General features: G+C 41.4%; 1 protein-coding gene across 5 annotated transcripts in view; it reads left to right on the top strand.

Annotated features, from left to right (window-relative positions):
- The window catches only part of LOC135209548 (tetratricopeptide repeat protein 7B-like), a 482,937-nt gene that overhangs the window by 197,014 nt on the left and 264,828 nt on the right, over nucleotides 1-21,095 (top strand). For 4 of the 5 annotated variants that reach the window (XM_064242205.1, XM_064242204.1, XM_064242202.1 and 1 more), the window contains 2 exons: nucleotides 5,440-5,608; nucleotides 7,823-7,852. In XM_064242205.1, the coding sequence (XP_064098275.1) occupies nucleotides 5,440-5,608; nucleotides 7,823-7,852 (199 nt within the window). The remainder of the gene's footprint in view (nucleotides 1-5,439; nucleotides 5,609-7,822; nucleotides 7,853-21,095) is intronic. The other variant, XM_064242203.1, reaches the window with a different exon arrangement.

Genomic DNA, 21,095 nt, shown 5'->3' with positions numbered 1-21,095 from the left:
GAGAAGTGTCACCTGCATTCCTTTTATTTATGTATTGGTACCAGAATCGAAGAATGTAATATATATATTTTGTTTACGTATAAAAAAATATATATATATATATATATATATTATTATATATATATATATATATATATATATATATATAATATATTATATATATTATATATATATATATATTATACTTTTTTTTTTTTTATACGTAAAATATATATATTACATTCTTCGATTCGGTACCAATACATAAATAAAAGGAATGCAGGTGACACTCTTTTCGCATACAATGAAATGTTCTTCTTATTATTTTATCGTGCACAGATTCGGATATATAAAAAATTGTAATAAATATAAAAATAATATAAAATAAATGCAGAATACTCACTCGTAATCCTGACTCTTTGTTCTGTTCTTGTTTTCTCCCTCCTCCATTGAAGAGTCTTGCATTTTTTTCCACTCGACATGACGAGGTACAGGTGGAGGAGGGAGAGGCGCGCCCTTACTGCTGATGGACCCGGCGGCCCTGTGCGCCCTTCGCTGTCGGTTTTAGGGGGCGCGCTCCAATACATGACCTTAGTGTGGTACTTTCGGTCACACTCCCTATCCTGCAAAAAGAGCAACTTTGCAGAGACGACAGAAGAACCGGGTGTCTCTCCTTCGCCATTCATATGGCACACCCGGCACTGTTTCTGCCTTCGCCCTTGTAAGGCCTCCAGTATGTGATCCCCTGGCTGCAGCCGACACGCAGGGTCCATACCCGACGAGAAGCGGTGATGGCGGGGCCGGCAACCAAGAGGGGCGTCGTCAGCAGGGGCGTCGTCAGCAGGGAGGGCGGCAGCAGGGCGTCGTCAGCAGGGGCGGTGGCAGCAGGGGCGTCCGTCAGCAGGGGCGTCATCCAAGGGGCGGGGCGGCGGCAGGGGGGCGGCAGCAGGGGCGGCAGGCAGGGGCGGGCAGCAGGGGCGGCAGCAGGGGCGGCGGCAGTGCGAGCAGGGGCGCGCAAGGTCGGAGCGAAGTTGGCCCTCCTATCTGCCCTTTCCTCTAGGGGCAGATCTGCAGCTCGGGGCAGGGGTCAGTTATGGAAGGCCACTCATCGGGATCGAAGTTGATGAGGGCATTCCCGGCTACCTCTAGGAACTGTATGTGGGTCAACCTCGGAAGATTGTCACCGCGGAGCCCACAGTACAGTATGTAGGCATTTTGGAGGGCCAACTGAAGGATGTATTTTAGGAGCTTCTGTGTCCACCTTCTGGTTCTCCTGGCAAAGGGATAATACTGGATGAGCTGATCAAAGAGATCAACTCCTCCCATGTGCCTGTTGTAGTGCCCAATGACGGTAGGCCGCTCGATACGAAACTCCTCAAACACAACTCGGCCCTGTCGACATGTCTTCTTCCGCTGTACGATCTCTTCTTGGATGGGTTCATGACTCCTCGTAATCATGGGGACGAGTTGGACACCCTTCCAACAGATGACGAAGACAGCGCCCTTCCGCCGCCACTCTGTCTCTCCTCTTGCCAGGTGTTGCGGAGTGACTAGCGAACCTCTTGAGGACATTCGGGGCCCCACGCACCAACCGAAGGGTACCACTGACGTGAACACCTGCTTCATACAGTTCCTGGGCCAGGGATACCGAGTTATAATAATTATCCATAAACAGGTGATATCCCTGGTTACGGAAACGTCCCACAAGATTGAATACAGTGTCACGCAGCGTGGAGAAGACCCCGGAATACACTGAAAAGTCCACAACGTATCCAGTGTTGGCCTCGGTAATAAGAAAGAATTTCACACCATATTTCTTTGGCTTCTTGGGGTTATACACTTTTATACCAAGACGTCCTTTGTAAGGCATCATCCCCTCATCCAAAGACAGGTTCTTTCCAGGAATCACGAGATTACTACACCGCTCACGGATATAATCCAACACTGGGCGCACTAAAATGAGGCGATCACTGTTATTCCGGGGTATGGCCCTTCGGTTGAAGGCGTTGAAGTACCTGTCCAACGCCAGGAAATTATCACGGGACATAACGCCAGGCACAATAGGCATAGTACATAAAAAATAATTTTCCTCCAATATTGCCTGACGTCTGCAGCAGGTGTCATACCAAAATAAATGTGGAGCCCCAAAAAATGCGCTATGTCAATGAGGTTGCAACCCCGCCAGTAATATGACAAGGTCGTCCTCAGCTCATACTGGCAGTACCGAGCGTAGTCCACCGTCTCGTGTACCAGGTATTCCAGCAATTCCCGCGTCAGGAAAAGCTGGATGAACCCCAAAACAGTCAGGGGTACTGGTACGGTGATCCCAGGGGTTGCCGTGAAGGGGTGCATGTTAGGAGGGTTGGGGTCCTCCGTCCACCCCTCGTCACTCTCCGACGACAGACCTTCACCTTGGCTGGCGCGACGAGCTGACCTTCTATGTGCCCGTGCGCGCGCACGATATTGCACTCTACCCTCCCCCGTTGGCCCATCACCCTCACTTAGGCCTTCACTTTCTGTATCGTCCTCTGCGATAAAACTTGACCCTGTATCCCCATCCTCCCCCTCCTCCTCAGATTCCCTCTCGTAAGCACTGAACCCACTGAATTCGAGCTCACTTTCGGGATGTGAGCCTCGAATGGACATTGGGGGCATATATTCATCCTCACTTTCATCGGGACTGATGTCCTCATCATTCGATGACCATCCGCCATCAAAATGAGGACTTGCGACAAGTTCCCGATCAAGCTCCGATAGATATTCATCTATGTCCCTTGGTTGGAGGCCTCCCAAATGCTTACGAATGCCCCTAAGGACGCCCACATGCTTCCTAGGGGTAACCAAAGGCATACGCTGTGTTCCTAAAACACTTTCAGCCACACGTGGCCGCACAGAACGGCCTTGAGGCGCGGGGTCATGCTGGGTGCTTGGCCCCTCGCCAGCATTCAGGTCCAAAACTCGCCTTACACGATCCCTTCCGACGGGTAAAACGCGCCTTTCGCGGTCCACACGTCGTTAAGACATATCTAGGAATGTCCTGTAGCAACACAAATGCTCTAAGTCTCGCACAAGTCCAGAAAAACACGCTTCTGACGAAAGATCGCTCTCGGATGATGCGCTACTGATGCTGGCTGGAGCGAGAAGAAGGGATATCGCGCATGCGCACTTGGGTCACGCTTCAAAACAAAACAAGGCCTTGATCCGTGAACTCCCAGCATCCCCCAAGGCGTGTGATTCAAAAGTTTTAGGCTGGTAGGCCTATAAGTATTTTTCCGCGAATTTAAAAAAAAACTTTTGTATGTCGACGTAAAATACGTCCAGTCGGCACCCGAGAGACAATTTATCTCGACGTAAAATACGTCCAGTCGGCGTTTAAGGGTTAATATGGAATTTTTATTATAAAATTAATATTAATAATACTTACCTGTATAATTTATCTAGTCCCACCCATCCTACCCCAAGATCTGCCTATCACAACTGATTTTCAAGGGAAGGTTTTGTAACTGTCAACGGCAGTGTTTCCAACTGGCGGACAGAATAGGAGGTAACAGGGTTGCCATTGTGGTAAATTTTGATGCGGTTTTTGGGGATTTAGGGCTAGATAAATTATACAGGTAAGTATTATCAATATTAATTTTATAATAAAAATTCCATTTCCATGACTAATAACAATTTTCTTGATAACACAAGTAAAATAGGGAGGTATGAGCATTTATAGAGGTGGTTTTTGGTGTTTGAACTATCAAAATAGGTAGTAATGAGCATTTTCAGAGGGGTGTCTAGTATTCATGGATTTTAGCTATGTATTTGCAGGTGGTTGTAATCCTTATCCCATGCGTATCCCAGGGGTCAACTGTACTAGATTCAAAGACTGAGACTTTTAGTTTGGTTCACAAGTGAGGCTGAGTGAACCTTTTACTTTTGTTTTCAAGTTGAGCAGGGAAACGATCAGAATTGTCTTCATTGCTCTCGTGGTAAATTCTTAATCTTGTGGCCGTTTGTGTACTGGAATGGAAATAGCCTTTAGTGAGGGTCTGGTTTGTGCTGTTTGACAGTGCATCCAATTCAATTCAGGTTTCTACTCTTAAATATTTTAAGGATGCTGTTAAGAGTTCTTTTCTACTTTGATATTCTGTGTTAATTGCTAGTTGGAAGTATGTTGAAACATTCGAAAAATATGAACATTTAAGGGAATGTTAGATTTTGATCTGGGAATGGTTCATTATATCCCTTGTTTCAACAAGCAGTAGTTATGCCTCTTAATCTGGCTAAAAGGAAAAGTTTCTAGGGATATTTATGGATTTAGTATTTATAGGGGATTATTTTTAACCAAAGGAAACCCGAGCTGGTTTTCAACATATTTCTGGATCATCCATGCAAGAAGAAATTTAACCAGAAAAGAACCCACACCAATATTCGAAGAAGCATTTGCATATTGCTTGAGAAGTAGTTTAATTTCATACAGCTACTTTTCACAAGCTTCAAAGAAAATTTTTTTGTGCCATTTTGTTGGTACTAATGGTAATTTTGTATGTACTATAACTGGTTTTACAATTTTCTTTTTGTAATAAACTTCCAAGATAAAGGCTTTGATATTGAGCAAATTTTGATATTAGGTATATTATACTAAAAAGTATTCATTAGTAAAGAAACAGGAAAGGACTAAATTGAAAAATTGACATTACTTGTTGATTTAGAACCCAGTTAGAAATTTATGATTTCAGTTTCTAATGTCAGAATGCTTTTGCTGAGCCATATTTATTTTGAATAAAATATCTATCCTGAATTTCTAATCAAAATTAATGTAAAAGTATGACATAAGATTGGTCTTACGGATTTAAGAGGCTATATGCTCTAGTCTGTCAATGTTTCACTGCTTGCCGTAAACTGTATTGCTGCACAGCTTATGATGGTCAAACAATATGTGTCAGAGGGATTAAAAAAAAAAAGGGTAAAGTCATTGTTTGAAAGTAGTTCATGTTTTTAAGTTTATTTTGCTACACAGTATTGTGCTTTTCTTGTGTATTACGTACATAGGATACATATTCTCTTAAATTATGTGTTGAATGCTGGGATTAATTTTGTATGCTTGTGTGTATGCTCAAGCTTATATATTGTAAATCTGTAGTGTGTGTGTGTGCCTTTGTATTATGTTGGTTGCCTGTATTTGCATACACTAGTACTGTACTGTCTCTCTGTGATGTTCACTTTAGTACTAAAGTTCACTTTTTATGGTTATTGAATTAAAGTCCTCATTTGTGTCTCATTCAAAATAGTATGCGTGATTGGACCCTTTAGTGTGGAGTCATCCTATTCCCCCTTTTCAAGTTATCTTGTATGTTCCTTTCAATTTTACCATTTCTTAACATTTTCGGACACTAATACACCCCCGTTGACATTTTACGAAAACCTTCAGCAGAAAATGTACCTAAGGGATTCTTTTCTTTGTTCTGTTTGTAGTTGGAGGTGTCCCTTGATGCCTTGTTGCTGCTCTCAAAACTGGAGTATGCAATGGGAGACTACGAGGGTGCTCTCGGACGACTGACTGCAGCAGGACTTGATCAGCTTACGGAAAAGGCTCTTCCTACGAGGTCCCTGAGGATTATTGCCGAGTCCTATGCTATCAAGGGTAAGCCACTTTTATTTGAGTTTCTGTACGTTTTTTTTTCATTGTATTGTATGAACTCTTCATCAAGGTTGTCATCTTTTTTTTCTCCTGCATAGAATAGAGAATTTTGACTGAAATATCTTAGATCCCACTACTCTCCATTAGGTTAAGTAAGTTGTATTTCAGAGTGTTAAGTCGATTTTTGCAGCAGCTTTCCTGCGAATAGGATAACATTGAATTTAGAAAGTCTTGCAGTAGGTATTGTAAGATAATTTTTATATCCATACTAGAATAATATTTTGTTAGTCTTCAGTTCAAATGGATGAAATGTAGAAAAGTGAAATACATAGATGGAATTTGTAGGGCATACAGTATTGTAGAAAATTCATAAGAAGAGTATGTTAAATTAGGCTTTCAGGAAAATTTTTAACCACCAAGTCCACTTACAGTCCTAGAACCCTGGTTGAACTAGTAACCTGTTTTTATGATTCCAAAGACTGTACAGTTTGTGTAAAATTTGGTGAAATTTTCTTTTATATATCTACATATTCAGATGCCTGTTTGCAGTCTTTGTATCAATAAATTATGTAGATACTGTATGTATAAATATTTGTTATATAGATTTTTAGCGTAATTAGTGGTGTCAGATTTCCTGCTTGTCATAGACCTTTGAGCTGTCTTCAGACAAAACTAAGTCTCTCTCTCTCTCTCTCTCTCTCTCTCTCTCTCTCTCTCTCTCTCTCTCTCTCTCTCTCTCTCTCTCTCTCTGATTAAATACCATACATGCATCTTAGGGTATGCAAATTACCTGGACAAGTGAACAATAAAAGCAAAACAACGTTTTGCCATCATATAAGTTAGGCATATTATTTTATGTGCATATACACTGTACTACGTATTTGGAATGCAGAGCTTAAATCTGTTGTGCCAGTTATGGTAGACTGTTGTGTTTAACATTACAGTACTATGGTCTAAATTATGGTTTATTAAGCTGTAGAATTTTAATTTTACATTCTTTTTTTATATATCATACTAATTTTTAGAGGTTTCACAATACTACTTAAAGATTCATTTTTTTCTGAAGGCTGTTTATGGACAGTGCTTCATATTTGGTATTTACCATTATATTTTTTGTTTTAGTTATGGTGTATTAGCTACACTGAAGCTTTTAGTGAATATTCCTAGCCACGCAAACAGATTGAAAATTCAAATATGTAATTGGGAACCCTTTGGTCCAAAGGGTACCAGTTAAGCCTACCATATTCATTAATTTTACATATAAGACCGGGGTGATATGCTTTGACCCATATTTTGGGGAGAAAAATGGCTTCTTATATACAGTCAAGTACTGATGAAACTAAAGTTATGATTATACTAGTATGAATTTAACATATACTATTCTAATTATTAGTGCAGTAACCACACCAGAATCTCGGAATTTTTCCTTAAACTTTTAGTTTCTCTACAAGTCCACATTTTTCAACAAATGCTGCAGTGCATTAGATTTTTTTGCATTTTATACAACACTTTGACATGCCAACACTATTATGTATTACATGGTGTTAAAATGATTTAGACAGGGACAGGTTTTCTGTTTGGCAGTGTGCAGCACTACTATATGGTTGTTCAGGCAATACACTAGTATCTATATATATTTTTTCTAAGATGCATATGGTACCTTCAGGTAATGTGATCTCCATTCAACTTCAACTTTCTGTAAATTTGGTTTTGTCAGGCAGACGAAAATAGTCACGGTTCATGTATCTGAATGCTTAGTTCCTAGATGATCAGACTCCTATAGTGAGAAAGTTGGACATGTAGTGAATATCCTAGTGCATTATACTACCATATATTTTATGATTTTAGCATGTGTTGATATGTTTAATGATGTCACTATGTTAAACTTTGCCTAATATGGCTGAGAAGAATATGAAATTAGGTAAGTGAAAATTCTAACAGTTTGTTAGAATTATACGTATATATAAACAGTACCATTGAACCCTTTGTATCCTTTTAGTATATGTTTTCAGAACTGACATGTTGCAATGTTATTGTTTCATTTTCAAAAATCAAGGGCATATTGAATAAATATTTTTCCCCTGTGAACAAATCATACGGTATTACAGTAACTATTGTTTTTGTGTACTTTGTCCTTGCAATGAAAGGTGTTTTATTCTTGTAGGCCTAACGTAATTTCATTGATATTTTTATTAGAGTTTTCTATACTTTCTTCAGGACTATGCTCGGCCCTTCAACCCAGAAACAGCAAGTATCATTTATTGAAAGAATATGGTATAGCTTTCACATGTAGCTTTCTTATGTTTGTGTTGTAACTGTCTGTTGTATTTTGGACTAAGGTCTGTAAACAGTCATTTCTCAATTTGATAAACTTGCCATGGGGCAGTTCTAGCAATGCATAGCAAGATATGCACTGCTGGGGATTTTTTCTGCCCACCAAGTTTATTGTGTTCGGAGAGACTTGTAGACTAGTCCATGGGAGAAACAAGTGCTTAATAGACGGCTCTATTGCAACCCCTTGACAGTCTAGTTGGCCAAGAGGCATGTTCAGATATCTCTCTCACTTTCTCTTGCATATTTCAGGGATTTAAGAACTTTCCTGATATGATTTTCTTGAATTAACAGCTTTTGAATTTTATGGTATTACTTCTGGAATAGCATTATGTAGGACACTGATAGTGAATCTCAAATAGTACTAGTAATTTTTCTATTTTTGAGATGCATGATGGTGGTACCATGTTTGTTGAGTTATTTTGTCATGAATGAATACTACATTGTACAGAAAAAATAAACTTGTTTTGCTGTTAAAACTGCAGTTGCATGATACAGTAAATTGACATGTAATAGAGATGACCATTTATTAATTATTTTTTTTTAGCTATTGCTATCTTTCATCATTTCCAATATGATAAAACTGCAGTTTAGTTGTGCTCAGTGACATGCTTGAGAATGCTGTATTTAGCACTGTCAGGGAGTAAGTGTCTACTAGGGTTTATGCCTACAGTGGAAATAGTATGTTAGATTTTTTTTCTGTAACACTAAACACCTTGTAGGTCCTAAATTCATCACTAGTCTATCTCCTTCTCAGACTCTGAAAAATAAAGTGTTCTTCACTGTATTCTTGTGCACAACTAAGCAGCATTTTTACCCAAGCTCTTGTTATGGGAGAATCATTTAGTACTCAAATTTTAAGCTATTTTCATCTAAGATGATTACCCCGGTGTTTTTCTCCTAGATAATATTAGCACCAAGTTATCTTTGTTTTTCTTTGCATGGTATGTGCAATAGGACTGAGTTCATAGAGTAGCTTGTCTGATTTTACATGCAGAATGTAATTATATTATGGAAGTGTCGTTGGTCTGGCATTTTTGCTTAACTCTTCCACACTGAGTGAAGTCCTTCTACATTAACTTGACTGTGAGCATCTCTTCGTTCTAGTGCTAAAGCAAAATTGGCATATGAAAGATAAAAAAAAAGCATGGTTTTTTCATGTCATGTTTTATTAAGTCATATTTTATCATGTGGATTTTAGACATAAAATTTTCTTGTATCCATTTTTAAACTGAAGACTGGTAGTACTCACAAATCACTTCAGTACAGAGTTATTTTATATAGTAATTGTATTTTGTAAGTTGATAAGGTCAATTAGTACTGTAAAGACCATTAACAAAGTACTTTTTCTGGGCTCAGCTCGTGTCGCTGCGCGAAATATCCTTTAATCTATTATTTCTAGGGTAAATGTACTAACACATACCAGAGAATAAATAAAATAAAGAAAAAGGTCAGTGTAACTGACTCGCTCACCCTCCAAAAGGGTGTCGGTATGAACACTAGGCGAGTGAGACCACTACCACGAGCCAAATGCCAATAGAAATCTCCCACTACAAAAACCCTCCATGAGGAGAGCCGACCCACAGAGTGAGCAGCTCGTACTACTACTACTCCATCCTTTTCAGTTAGCGCACACGAGTCACACGTGCTTATTTTCTCTCTGTGTTTTTTGTGCCCTTTCGTTGGATTTATCTATAATGGAGCGTGCAGCTATCGCAGCAGCTAAGTTAAGTACTCAGTATTTATGGTTAGTTGGTTTTTTCCGCCCGCCATGGGTCAGTATTGCCGTTTTTTAGGTATAAATACGAACTCTGGGTCGGAAGCATGGCAGCATGGTTCTGCCTCGTGGTGGGTTCGTTCTTGGTCTCCCATACCCCTAGAACATCCCCTTGTCTGTGTACGTTCTATATTAATTATCCGTTTTACTTAGGGTACTGTCTACTCAGGTTTGTCATGCATGCATGTCTTTTACCTGATGTAGGCTTCTTCCTTCCAGACCCTAGTCCCGGCTCTTAGTATCGGCCTCTGACTAGCTTTGAGTGGTAGACTTTCCTTCGGGTTAGTCGTACACTCCTGGAATTTTTTCTCCTACTATATTGTTTTCTTTCTTTTATTTTTATTTATTGTACCATGTATTTTGTTATGGTTAGGTTAGTTAGGCGTCTGGCTTAGCCTAGGTCCTGGCTCTTTGAGCCTATTCTACCGCTCATCAGTTCGGTTGCTTCCCTATAGCTTCTCTCTGATCAGCTGGTTTTGGCCCAGTGGGCCTATATGCCACTGCTTTTCAGCTCAGTTGCTTCCCGATAGCAATCTCTCTGATCAGTTGGTTTTGTCCTAGGCTTAGTTGTCTTGTTTTGGTCTTACCGCCTCGTGGTCACTACGCGATCACGAGACAGCCAGACGCCTGCCCCAGTCACTTTCCCCCCTCTCCCAGCTCTTCCATAGAGTCGGGGGAGGGTGGGTCGGTCTGCCCATGCTCGCTCCACATACCCGAGCCTGCTTCCCTCTCTCCCCCCAGGCGGAGGGGTGCAGGGAGACGGGACAAGACCCAGACTGGACTCGACCTCTCCGGCTTCTCGGTCCGGCCGGGTGGTAATGTGGTGGGGGGGTACTGGCCTTTCCCCCCATCCGTTGCTTCCTTGTCGCTCCGTGTTCGCTTGAGCCTGTATGTCTTCTCGCTCTTTCCCACCTTACTAGGGCTCCTTTCCTGACGGAGTCCTGGCATCCAGCGGAGAGGTGTTAGTCCACTCAGTAGAGTGGACCGGAACATACAGTGGGTCCCTGCTAACCTTAACGTATTGCTGAGTTACTACACTCCGCTACGCACTGGACTTGGTCCGGTTCGTTTGAGTTTTAGGTTTAAGTGTTATTAGATTAACTATAAGTTTATCTTAGTACCTTAAACCTTCCCCCCCCCTTCCCCCCCCCTCCCTTACGAGTTTTACCGGATCTCTCCGAGATTATAGCCTATTCAGGCGAAGCAGGGAGGGGTTATGCCCAAAATTTTTCCGAGCTCCGGCATGCAACGGAGTTCTTCTGTCCTTTAGCCTGTAAGTGATATTCTTTAAGATACTCATGTGTCTTCCCACTTACAGGCCACCAACTGTGAGCATACGGGATGCGCCGCCACACTTCAGGACCCATGTGTACACGAAGTTTGCCGGTCCATGCTCCATGCGCGACTCTGCACGGGGACATCCAGGTCTGGTACCATGAGACGTGTACCATATGTTATGATCTGGTGAGCCAGCTTTTAGATGGGGTAAGTATTCCATCTCCGGTAGATGCTCCGCTTCTGTTTTATGCTTAAGTTTTCATCATTCACTTTAACTTAAGGCATCTAAGTTTAAGTTATACTTTAAGTTTTAGATTTAAGTGATTCTTAAATCTAATCTACGCCCTCTCTTCCAGGCGCCGGCAGTGAGGGATACCGCACTGGCAACCCTGCGGGCCTGGGTCGGCGGTTTTGGGAAGAACGCCGCCAAGGGTATGCCCTACATCTTAGAGAAGCGGTTGGCACTGTTAATCTTCCCCGGAGGCAAGGCGACAGGATACGTCGACCCAGTAGAGGCGGCCCCGACTATCGCCTTCATCCAACAACAGCTGGCTGCCTCATTAACTGACCAAGACCAGGATATCTCCACGGACGTCGCGACTTTAGATATTAATGTGGAACCTATGGTAGGTGTAGACGACCTGTTGGTCGAGGTGAGTAGGGTGGACACCCAAGGGTCACCCTTGGGCGTAACTGTTTCTTCTACTCCTGCAACCTCTCCATCCTTCCAAGGATTTACAGGTGATGAATTGTATACTCCTCCTGACGCTTCGGTTAGACCTAAAGTCAAGGGTCAAGCAGTGAAATCCTTGTCTAGGACGTCGTCGTCGTCTAAGAAGACGACTTCGGCTTCATCCTCCTCTCGTAAGTCTCCGGCTGCAAATCCCGGAGCAGACAGGTCTAAAGCTTCTAGCTCCGGCTCTAAGTCCTCGAGGAGTAAATCCTCCAGAGAGAGATCTCGCACCCCGGCAGAGTCACCAGTTCCGCTACCTTGGTTCCGATTCAGAGCCACCCCACCTCCACCTCCGCAGCAGCTCCGGCCTTGGACTCCAATGCTGGCCTGTTGCAACAGGTGGGCGACTAGTTGGGTCCCCCTAAAGAGTAGCATGGAACAAATGATCTCTCGTTTGTCGGATAGGATTACGTCCCAGGACTCCATTATAGCCGGACTGAGAGAAGCCTCTCTAGCCTCTCCTCCACTTTCCAATACGAGTGGAACTCAGCTTCCTCCGATGAATCGAGACCTCCGTTCTCGATGAACAATCCATGGAGAGTAGCGTCATACGCCCCCTTCCAAGACGGCCTCATTCTATACCGGAATTTGGAACTCGAAGGATAGAGGACTTCGAGAGTTCTACCCGGAAGACCTCCAGCCTCCGTTCATAGGCTACGCAAGGCTTACAGCGTCAGCCATGGTGCGGGATGATAGGGTACCAAAGGAGACAGTCCTCTATTCACGAGACCAGGCTCAGAGAGAATGGCTCAGGTGTTTATAGGACATGGATTGTTCTAATACCAAGATACAACCTTTTAAGAGTCCCTTTACCATTTTCACAATGGATGAGAGTACCCCGCTCCCGTTCCTGACAAAGATCGCGAGGTCTACCATCCCAGCGGCCCAAAAGGGGGAACCCATGCCTCAATTGAAGGAAGCAGATCCCACATCTCCGTTGCTTCCCTCAGCCGGAGAATTGTGGGAAGACTTGCCGAACACCTTCTCAGCTGGCAAACTCAAACCGGACTGTGCTATGGATCAGTTTGGTGAAAAGCTACCCAGGCTCCCAGATAGCCTTATTCAGGCTGAATTTGACGCGAAATCGCGATTAGCCAGGTCAATTCACTCTATGGCTATGTCCGAGGTAGCGACCATAGCCTATGGCTCAGAACCGCTTTTTAAACTCATGACCAAATCCCTGACTCAAACGGTACAGTCGGATATGTTTGAGTTTGCCACTGCTAGAACGAATTGTAGGAAGCATGTCCTACAAGAGGCAACCATTCGACATGAGCCGAATAGGTTACTCTCGTCTAACATCTGGGGGAGCAGATCTCTTCCCAGAAGCTATGGTGAAGGAAGTCCAGCCAGAGGCTACGAGGCTGAACCAGAGCCTTAAGGACCGTTGGGGCCTTACGGCTAAGAGGAGGCAAGACTTAACGCCTAAAGGTAAGGGACAGAGGAAACCTAGGCGTTTCCATCCTTACCAGAAAAAGCAGCCACGCTTTTCTCAGCAAGTTCCAGCGGTGCCCTTAGTGCAAACAGCCCAACCTTCCACTTCTAAAGCTCAATCACAACCAATTTATGTGATATCCCCTCAGCCTCAGCCCTCCACCTCTTACGCCATCTCTCCGGCTTACAATCAAGCCTTCGAGAGTCAAGCTTCACAGAAGTATGACCGCTCGGGTAAGGGAGGCAGAGGTAAGCGTTCCTTTCGTGGGAGAGGATCGGGAGGCCCTTTAATAGGGGAAAGCACTTCAGAGGAGGCCGAGGCGGTTTCCAGAACCAATGAAGAACTTCAGGTAGGAGGGAGGCTGTTTCACTTTCGCCACCGGTGGAACTTCAGCGAATGGGCTCAGAGCATAGTGTCAAAAGGCTGGGTTGGAGCTGGTTGACGAACCCACCTCCATCCAGACCTTTCCGTCAACTTCCTTCCAAGGAATTGACAGAGTACGCAGAGGACCTCCTTCAGAAAGGAGCTATAGCGAGAGTCAAGAGATTAAAATTTCAAGGTCGCTTGTTCAGCGTGCCAAAGAAAGGCTCACAAAAAAGAAGGGTAATCTTAGACTTGTCCCGCTTAAACTTAGCCATCCGCTGCGACAAGTTCAAGATGCTCACGATCTCGCAGGTGCGGACCTTACTTCCCCCTTGGGGCCGTCACCACCTCTATCGATCTTACAGACGCCTACTATCATATCCCTATTGCAAGACACTTCCGTCCATATCTGGGTTTCAAGATAGGAGACCAGGCATTCTCCTTCAAGGTAGTTCCTTTCGGACTCAACGTGGCACCCAGGGTGTTCACGAAACTAGCGGAAGTGGTAGTGCAACAACTCAGGTCTCAAGGGATTATGGTAGTAGCGTATCTCGACGATTGGTTGATCTGGGCTTCAACAGTCGAGGAATGCAACAGAGCTACACTGAAAGTGATTCATTTCCTGGAATATCTAGGCTTCAAGATAAACAGGACCAAGTCAAGACTCACTCCAGAGTCAAACTTTCAGTGGTTGGGCATTCAATGGAATCTATCCTCCCATACTCTGTCGATTCCATCAGCCAAAAGGAAAGAAATAGCGAAGTCAGTCAAGCAATTTCTAAGTCACAAACTGGCGTCAAGGAGAGCTCAGGAGAGGATCCTGGGTTCTCTCCAGTTTGCATCAGTGACGAACGTCTTAATGAAAGCCAAACTGAAAGACCTAACCAGAATCTGGCGCTCACGAGCAAATGTCGACTTCGGCCGTGGGCGAAAGTCAAGAATTTGTCAGTGTCAGTACCCCTTCAGTTCCCTCCACCAGGGATCACCATCCACACAGACGCGTCCTTAAGCGGTTGGGGAGGGTATTCCCAGGTCAAAAGGGTTCAAGGAACTTGGTCACCTCAGTTCAGTCAGTTCCATATAAACGTACTGGAGGCAATGGCAGTGTTCTTGACTCTAAAGAGGTTGCGCCCACCAAAGTACTCCCACATAAAGCTAGTTCTGGACAGCGCAGTGGTAGTACATTGTATATAAAACAGAGGAGGCTCCAAGTCACGTCATCTAAATCATGTCATGGTAGCCATCTTCTCCCTGGCAGACAAGTTCAGTTGGCATCTCTCCTCCACTCACATAGCTGGAGTGAGAAACGTCATAGCAGACGCGTTATCCCGATCAGTGCCCCTAGAGTCGGAATGGTCACTGGACAACAGTTCGTTCCAATGGATCCTTCAAAGAGTTCCAGGGCTACAGGTGGATCTCTTCGCATCTCAAGCGAATCACAAACTGCCGTGTTATGTAGCCCCCAACCTGGACCCTCTGGGACCTATGCCACGGACGCCCTGGCTCTAGACTGGAACAACTGGAAGAAGATTTATGTCTTTCCTCCAGTGAATCTTCTCATGAAAGTTTTAAACAAACTCAGGACATTCAAGGGTCAAGTGGCTCTAGTAGCCCCAGACTGGCCGAAGAGCAATTGGTATCCCCTAATTCTGGAACTGGGCCTTCGTCCTCTTCGGTATCCCCAATCCCAGGCTCTCCCAGTCAGTACAAACGAAGACTGTGTTCGCTTCCTCAGGGATTCTCAAAACCCTAACTTTATGGATTTCATGAAGTTTGCGGCAAAAAGAGATGCGAATATTGACCCTCAGAATATTCTCTTCTTGGAATCCGATAAAAGGGATTCAACTTTGAGACAGTAATGATGCTGCTGTCAAAAAGTTAGCAATCTTCCTGAGAGAATCAGATATTAGAATCATGACAGTTAATTCAGCTATATCCTTTTTCAGATCCTTATTTGAAAAAGGTTTAGCAGCTAGCACGATTACGACAAACAAGTCAGCCTTGAAAAAGATATTTCAATTTGGGTTCAACATAGACTTGACAGATTCCTACTTCTCGTCTATTCCTAAGGCATGTGCTAGACTTTAGACCTTCTGTAAGGCCTACGTCAGTTTCATGGTTCTTAAACGATGTTCTAAAACTGGCTTCAGAAACCGATAATGACACATGCTCGTTTATAATGCTCTTAAGAAAAAACCCTGTTTTTATTAAGCTTAGCTTCAGGAGCAAGGATTTCAGAACTGTCGGCTTTATCCAGAGATCCGGGTCATATTCAATTCCTTCCCACAGGGGAAGTCCTACTTTCTCCGGAACGTAGCTTTTTAGCAAAGAATGAAGATCCTTTGATGAGGTGGGAACCTTGGAAGGTACTACCCCTTCCACAAGATGTATCTCTTTGCCCAGTTACAACCTTACGAGCCTTTCTGTCCAGGACCCTCCTCATCCTCATCGGGTCCCCTCTTTAAGAGGGAAAAAGGTGGAACTTTATCCATTAAGGCATCAGGCAACAAATCCTGTACTTTATTAAGCAAGCCAATCCTGACTCTTTCCCGAAAGCACATGATGTCAGGGCAGTAGCCACCTCAATTAATTATTTCCAACATATGAACTTCGATGAGTTGAAAAAGTATACCGGATGGAAATCGCCGACAGTGTTCAAACGTCATTACCTTAAGTCCTTGGAAGCTCTGAAATTTTCAGCAGTAGCAGCGGGTAACATAGTTTCCCCACCTGACTCTAGTTAATTTGTAGTAGAAGATTCAGTCCTCCTTTCTACCTGCCTCACCCAACAGTTCGTCTATTCCTGCCGTGTTCATTTACATTCACCCTGTGTCTTAGCTGCTTTTATGATGATGTAGTGGGTGCCCTTATTTTTTTTGCTAGGGACACTCACAGATGATTATAGATATTGATCTCATGGATGGTACCCCCTTATTTTTATGCTAGGGGATACATCTTATTTATAATGGTTACGGGTTTTGTATATTAAGTCATATACATTCCTTATATATTATCATTATTGATTACTTTGTTCATTTGATTATTTTAATTGCTATTATATTTCTGATACATGCCTTTACACAGATACCATTTTGTTACATGTAAGCCATTTTACCTCTGTACATATGTAAATTACCTTATGATAAGAAACATGATTAGAATTAAGTGTAATTCAAGCATATTTCTATTTTTGTATCACTGTGTATTTGTATCTTTTTAGCAATTATATTCTTTTTATATTTATTTTCTCTTTTATTTGAGACCTATTCTGATTTATTTTATTACTTTTATTTACAATCTTGTGCTATTTCTCTGGTACGATTTCGCGCAGCGACACGAGCTGAGCCCAGAAAAGGGATTTTGACGTAAGGAAAAATCTATTTCTGGGCGATTGGCTCGAGTCGCCAGCGAAATCCCACCCTACCCATCCCTTCGCCCAAGATTGTCTGCTAACTTCAGGATGGCCACCAGAGGCGCAACAGTCGGCAGCATGGGATGGAGTAGTAGCAGTACGAGCTGCTCACTCTGTGGGTCGGCTCTCCTCATGGAGGGTTTTTGTAGTGGGAGATTTCTATTGGCATTTGGCTCGTGGTAGTGGTCTCACTCGCCTAGTGTTCATACCGACACCCTTTTGGAGGGTGAGCGAGTCAGTTACACTGACCTTTTTCTTTATTTTATTTATTCTCTGGTATGTGTTAGTACATTTACCCTAGAAATAATAGATTAAAGGATATTTCGCTGGCGACACGAGCCAATCGCCCAGAAATAGATTTTTCCTTACGTCAAAATCCCTTTAATGACTTAAAAAGTTGATGTGGTTTGCCACCCTTGAGAAGAAACATCAATATACGTATATATTAGTTACTGAAATGTACTCCATCTACTTGTTCTTATGGTACAGACTTGAAAAGCCTTAATTTTATTTAAGAGGTTCCATTGTTTTCCTTGTGGATAAAGTCTTTGGATTTCCAATGTTACTCAAGTAAAAAATTGCTGTGGTCTAGTAAAAGTTTGTGCTGTGACACTTTTCTTATTACAGCTTTTCAATTTGGTATAACTGGAATGTGTTTACATTGAATAAGGCTAAGTAGGGTCATTGGGCTTTGTATAATAACTATACATACAGAAATCACTGGGAATGAAAGACAGATTTAGTGCTGTTCTCATGATTATTTCCAGACATTGGGTTTTAGATGTCTTTTGGTTTCAGAGATGAATTCATTCTTATTCACCTCAACAATAAGTTAAACACTAAGTTGACTTGTCAGACTGAGGTAACTTAGATGTTAGAGGCTGTGTATTTGATCTTCATTTATTTTTTGTGGTTAGTATTTGAGAATTGATATTAATAGTGTTGATAGTGAGCCTAAACATAGCATCTCTGGTGGTGTACCAAGTAGATTTTCGGGAGTTTTGTAATATTTAGTATTTACAGTACTAGCAACATTGTTGATGCTTTGTAAATAAGGTAATTTAGTGTACACATGATTCAACCCTTGTTGCAACCGTTTACTCCCACTCATGTGGAAGGAAAAAATTCTCCTTTACCAGAGATTTTGAATGGATTATAATTGCTATAAGCACGGGGGATATGAAGCTTAAATGCCAGTAAAACTAGGTCTTTACTGATCAACCAGTCTCATACCAAATTTCTACTCTATGATTCACTTGCATCGGTAACTGGCTGATTATTTGATGGAACTTTGTGTTATCTTTTGAGTTGAGTATTTTGTTTTCATAATGCCTTGAAATCATTTATGTGCAAGGATATTATTCCATACAGCCACAGTAATCTGTTCTACCACTGTTGGAATATTGCTCTAAGTCACCAGCATCCTTGGGAGCTTTTGTCTTCCTAACAGTGTTATGGAGGCTCATGCTTATGTTTGAGAGGTCACAGAGCTACGTTAGAAACACGGTATACCACTATCTTAATTATTCTGACTTTTTTCCACTGTTATTGACACAAATTAAGCAGAATTTATTTGATATTTTCATTTGTGTTTTATTCCTGTTGTCTTGTTTGCTTATTATTTTTTGCATATGACATTTTTGTTCTATTGGAACTTGCTTTGCAAGTTAATGGCCATTTGTTTTTTTTCCAGTTGAATATGATTACATTTTGAATAAATCTTTGGGCTGAAAACAGTTTTGTTCATGCAGAAGTTGTTTGGATGAATTTTGATTATGTTTGGTTTATGATTCTTTCTACTACTGTAAGCACTTTATTGACACTTCAGGTCATATAGTAATGCTATTAATTTACCTGGAAGATATTCTTGTAAATAAGTGTACAGACTAGATATTTTCAAGCTGTTTCTAAGTGTGAATATAGATGTTCATTGTAATGTTCAAATTATGCATAAAGACCATATTCATACATATTTGCTGTGTGTCTATGTCAATATGCAGAACATATTAGTTCAGTTATCTTGCATGTGTGACTGCTAGATAAGTTTTATCTTTCTAATATTTGAACTGCTAAGGGGTTAGTGTCTTGAGCTGTATAGTGCATTTATATTGTCAGTACTGTGTATGGACAAATGAGAAAGCAAATGTTGCTTGTAGTTTCGAAACTTAACTCTGTGTGATTAGAAATTAGGTAGACGGTATAGTTTATCCTATTATTTGTTATTCACAATTTTTAGAAATTGCTGGATGCTGAACTGGGACTATTTAGTTTCAGAAAAAGTATCATTCACAATAACAGCATATACTTTTGATCTTATTAATGGTCTTTAGAAGCACTTGTGTGTCCAAGGGAATAAATTCTTTAGCTTTGGAAGTGATCTATTTTGATGAGCGAATTATTATTCAGTTTTCAAGGTGATGAATGATGATGGGGCCAGTGTGTGTATAAGGAATTACCACTCACTATTTTGTACATTTTGTCTTCGTTCTGTGTATCGTCTGCAAGGCAAAATTTTATGAGCACATTTATTCAATTTCATCATTAGTGCACAATACGTACTGTTATAGCCAACCATTCTTTTATGTGGCTTTCATTTTGATAAGCTTACATAAATAGAATCTGATTGAGTTGATTATATGTTGTATTATTGAAAGATTGCCTAAATGCAAACACCTTAAATTGTTTTTATTTAACATCTTATTAGGCATTGAATATACGTATACTATTGTGTGTTACATATTACAGTTTACGGTACTGCTCCCTTTAGAGAGAGGGAGAGACCAGGAGGAGAAGTAGAAGGAGGAGACATTGGGTTGTTAATCAAGTGAGAGTAACTTTACCATTTAATATAACTTGACTTTGAGGATTGGAGGGGCTTGTTATGAAGAGACCCATAGATTAATTCATTCACTGGCACTGGTAATTGCAAGAGTCGTGTTGCTTGATTTCCCAGGAACTTTTGTGTTGTTTGAAGATTGACACTTACCTTTGTAAAAATTCTGATGTGGTAGAACTTATATATAAAGTCACACAAAGTTAGTAGCTTCATGGAAGCCCTTCTGGAAACAAAATTTGATTGACTTTTTCCCTGTATTCCATCGAAAGGTGTTTCATATAATGAACGTGAGTCACAAATTGTCTAATTTTTTAAGGATCTCGACTAGTTATTACACTTCATAAAGACACTAATATGAGAAGTGAAAAAAATTTTCCACAGATGCATATTAATCGTGAGATCTGAATAGCTGATATATAAGGATTTGACTAACATAAGAGGATAAAACGGTAAGGTATTGCAATGGAAAAAGGAAATGGAAGGTGTTATATTGATAGCATCTTAACAGTTGAATGTCCATTCAAAATTATCTATCAAGCTACCAAAGCCTGAAATAGGATCTGAACTCACAAGTAGGTTCATAACGTGACTGGTTCAGGTATAATACCTTCCTGCATGATGGCATCATCAAGTTGGTGAGCTATTCTTTATTGCAGTCATTTTCTTAAGTAATTAGAGACTTAATGGTTTGTCTCTTGTACAGTGATGTGGTGTAATTGTTATTTAAAATTCATTTCATGTTTTAAGGATAAATATTGACTTAAACCAAGGTCTCCTTTAATCCCTCACATTGTGTACACACACACACACATATCTGAGATAGTAAATCATCATAGTGGATTGACAAGGATATGACGTTCGTACCGTACATGAGGGGATATATCATGTTCAAAGGCTGCATTAGGCAATGGCGTATGTACAGAGCAAAATTTGTTTCAAAAAGCTGTTCCATTATGTTAAATTATAAGTACACAGTATTTACCAGGATAAGGAAATCATTGTCCAGGTATTGAAGATGGTACAGTCGACCCTTGCCTATTCATAGTTCTGGATTCGCTGCTACACCTTTTCATAGATTTTTCAGTGGTACATATATCCATGTTATTTGCAGAAAATTTGCCTCTTAAACGAAGTGCAGATTTTGGATACAAAGAAAGTATAGATGGTTTTTTAAGGCAACTAAATTACCATACAGTTGTATTTTCAGTGAAAGTTTACCTTTGGTTTACATTTGAGCAAGAAAAATATTGGTAAGAAAGTGTTTTATAAATGGGCTTCCTTAAAGGTAAGTAAAAACATTATATGTTTTTTTGGAATTTTTTTTA

This window comes from Macrobrachium nipponense, chromosome 38 (assembly GCF_015104395.2).
Source record: "Macrobrachium nipponense isolate FS-2020 chromosome 38, ASM1510439v2, whole genome shotgun sequence".
In the NCBI taxonomy this organism is placed as follows: Eukaryota; Metazoa; Arthropoda; class Malacostraca; order Decapoda; family Palaemonidae; genus Macrobrachium; species Macrobrachium nipponense.
This window is presented reverse-complemented; position numbering and strand designations above follow the sequence as displayed.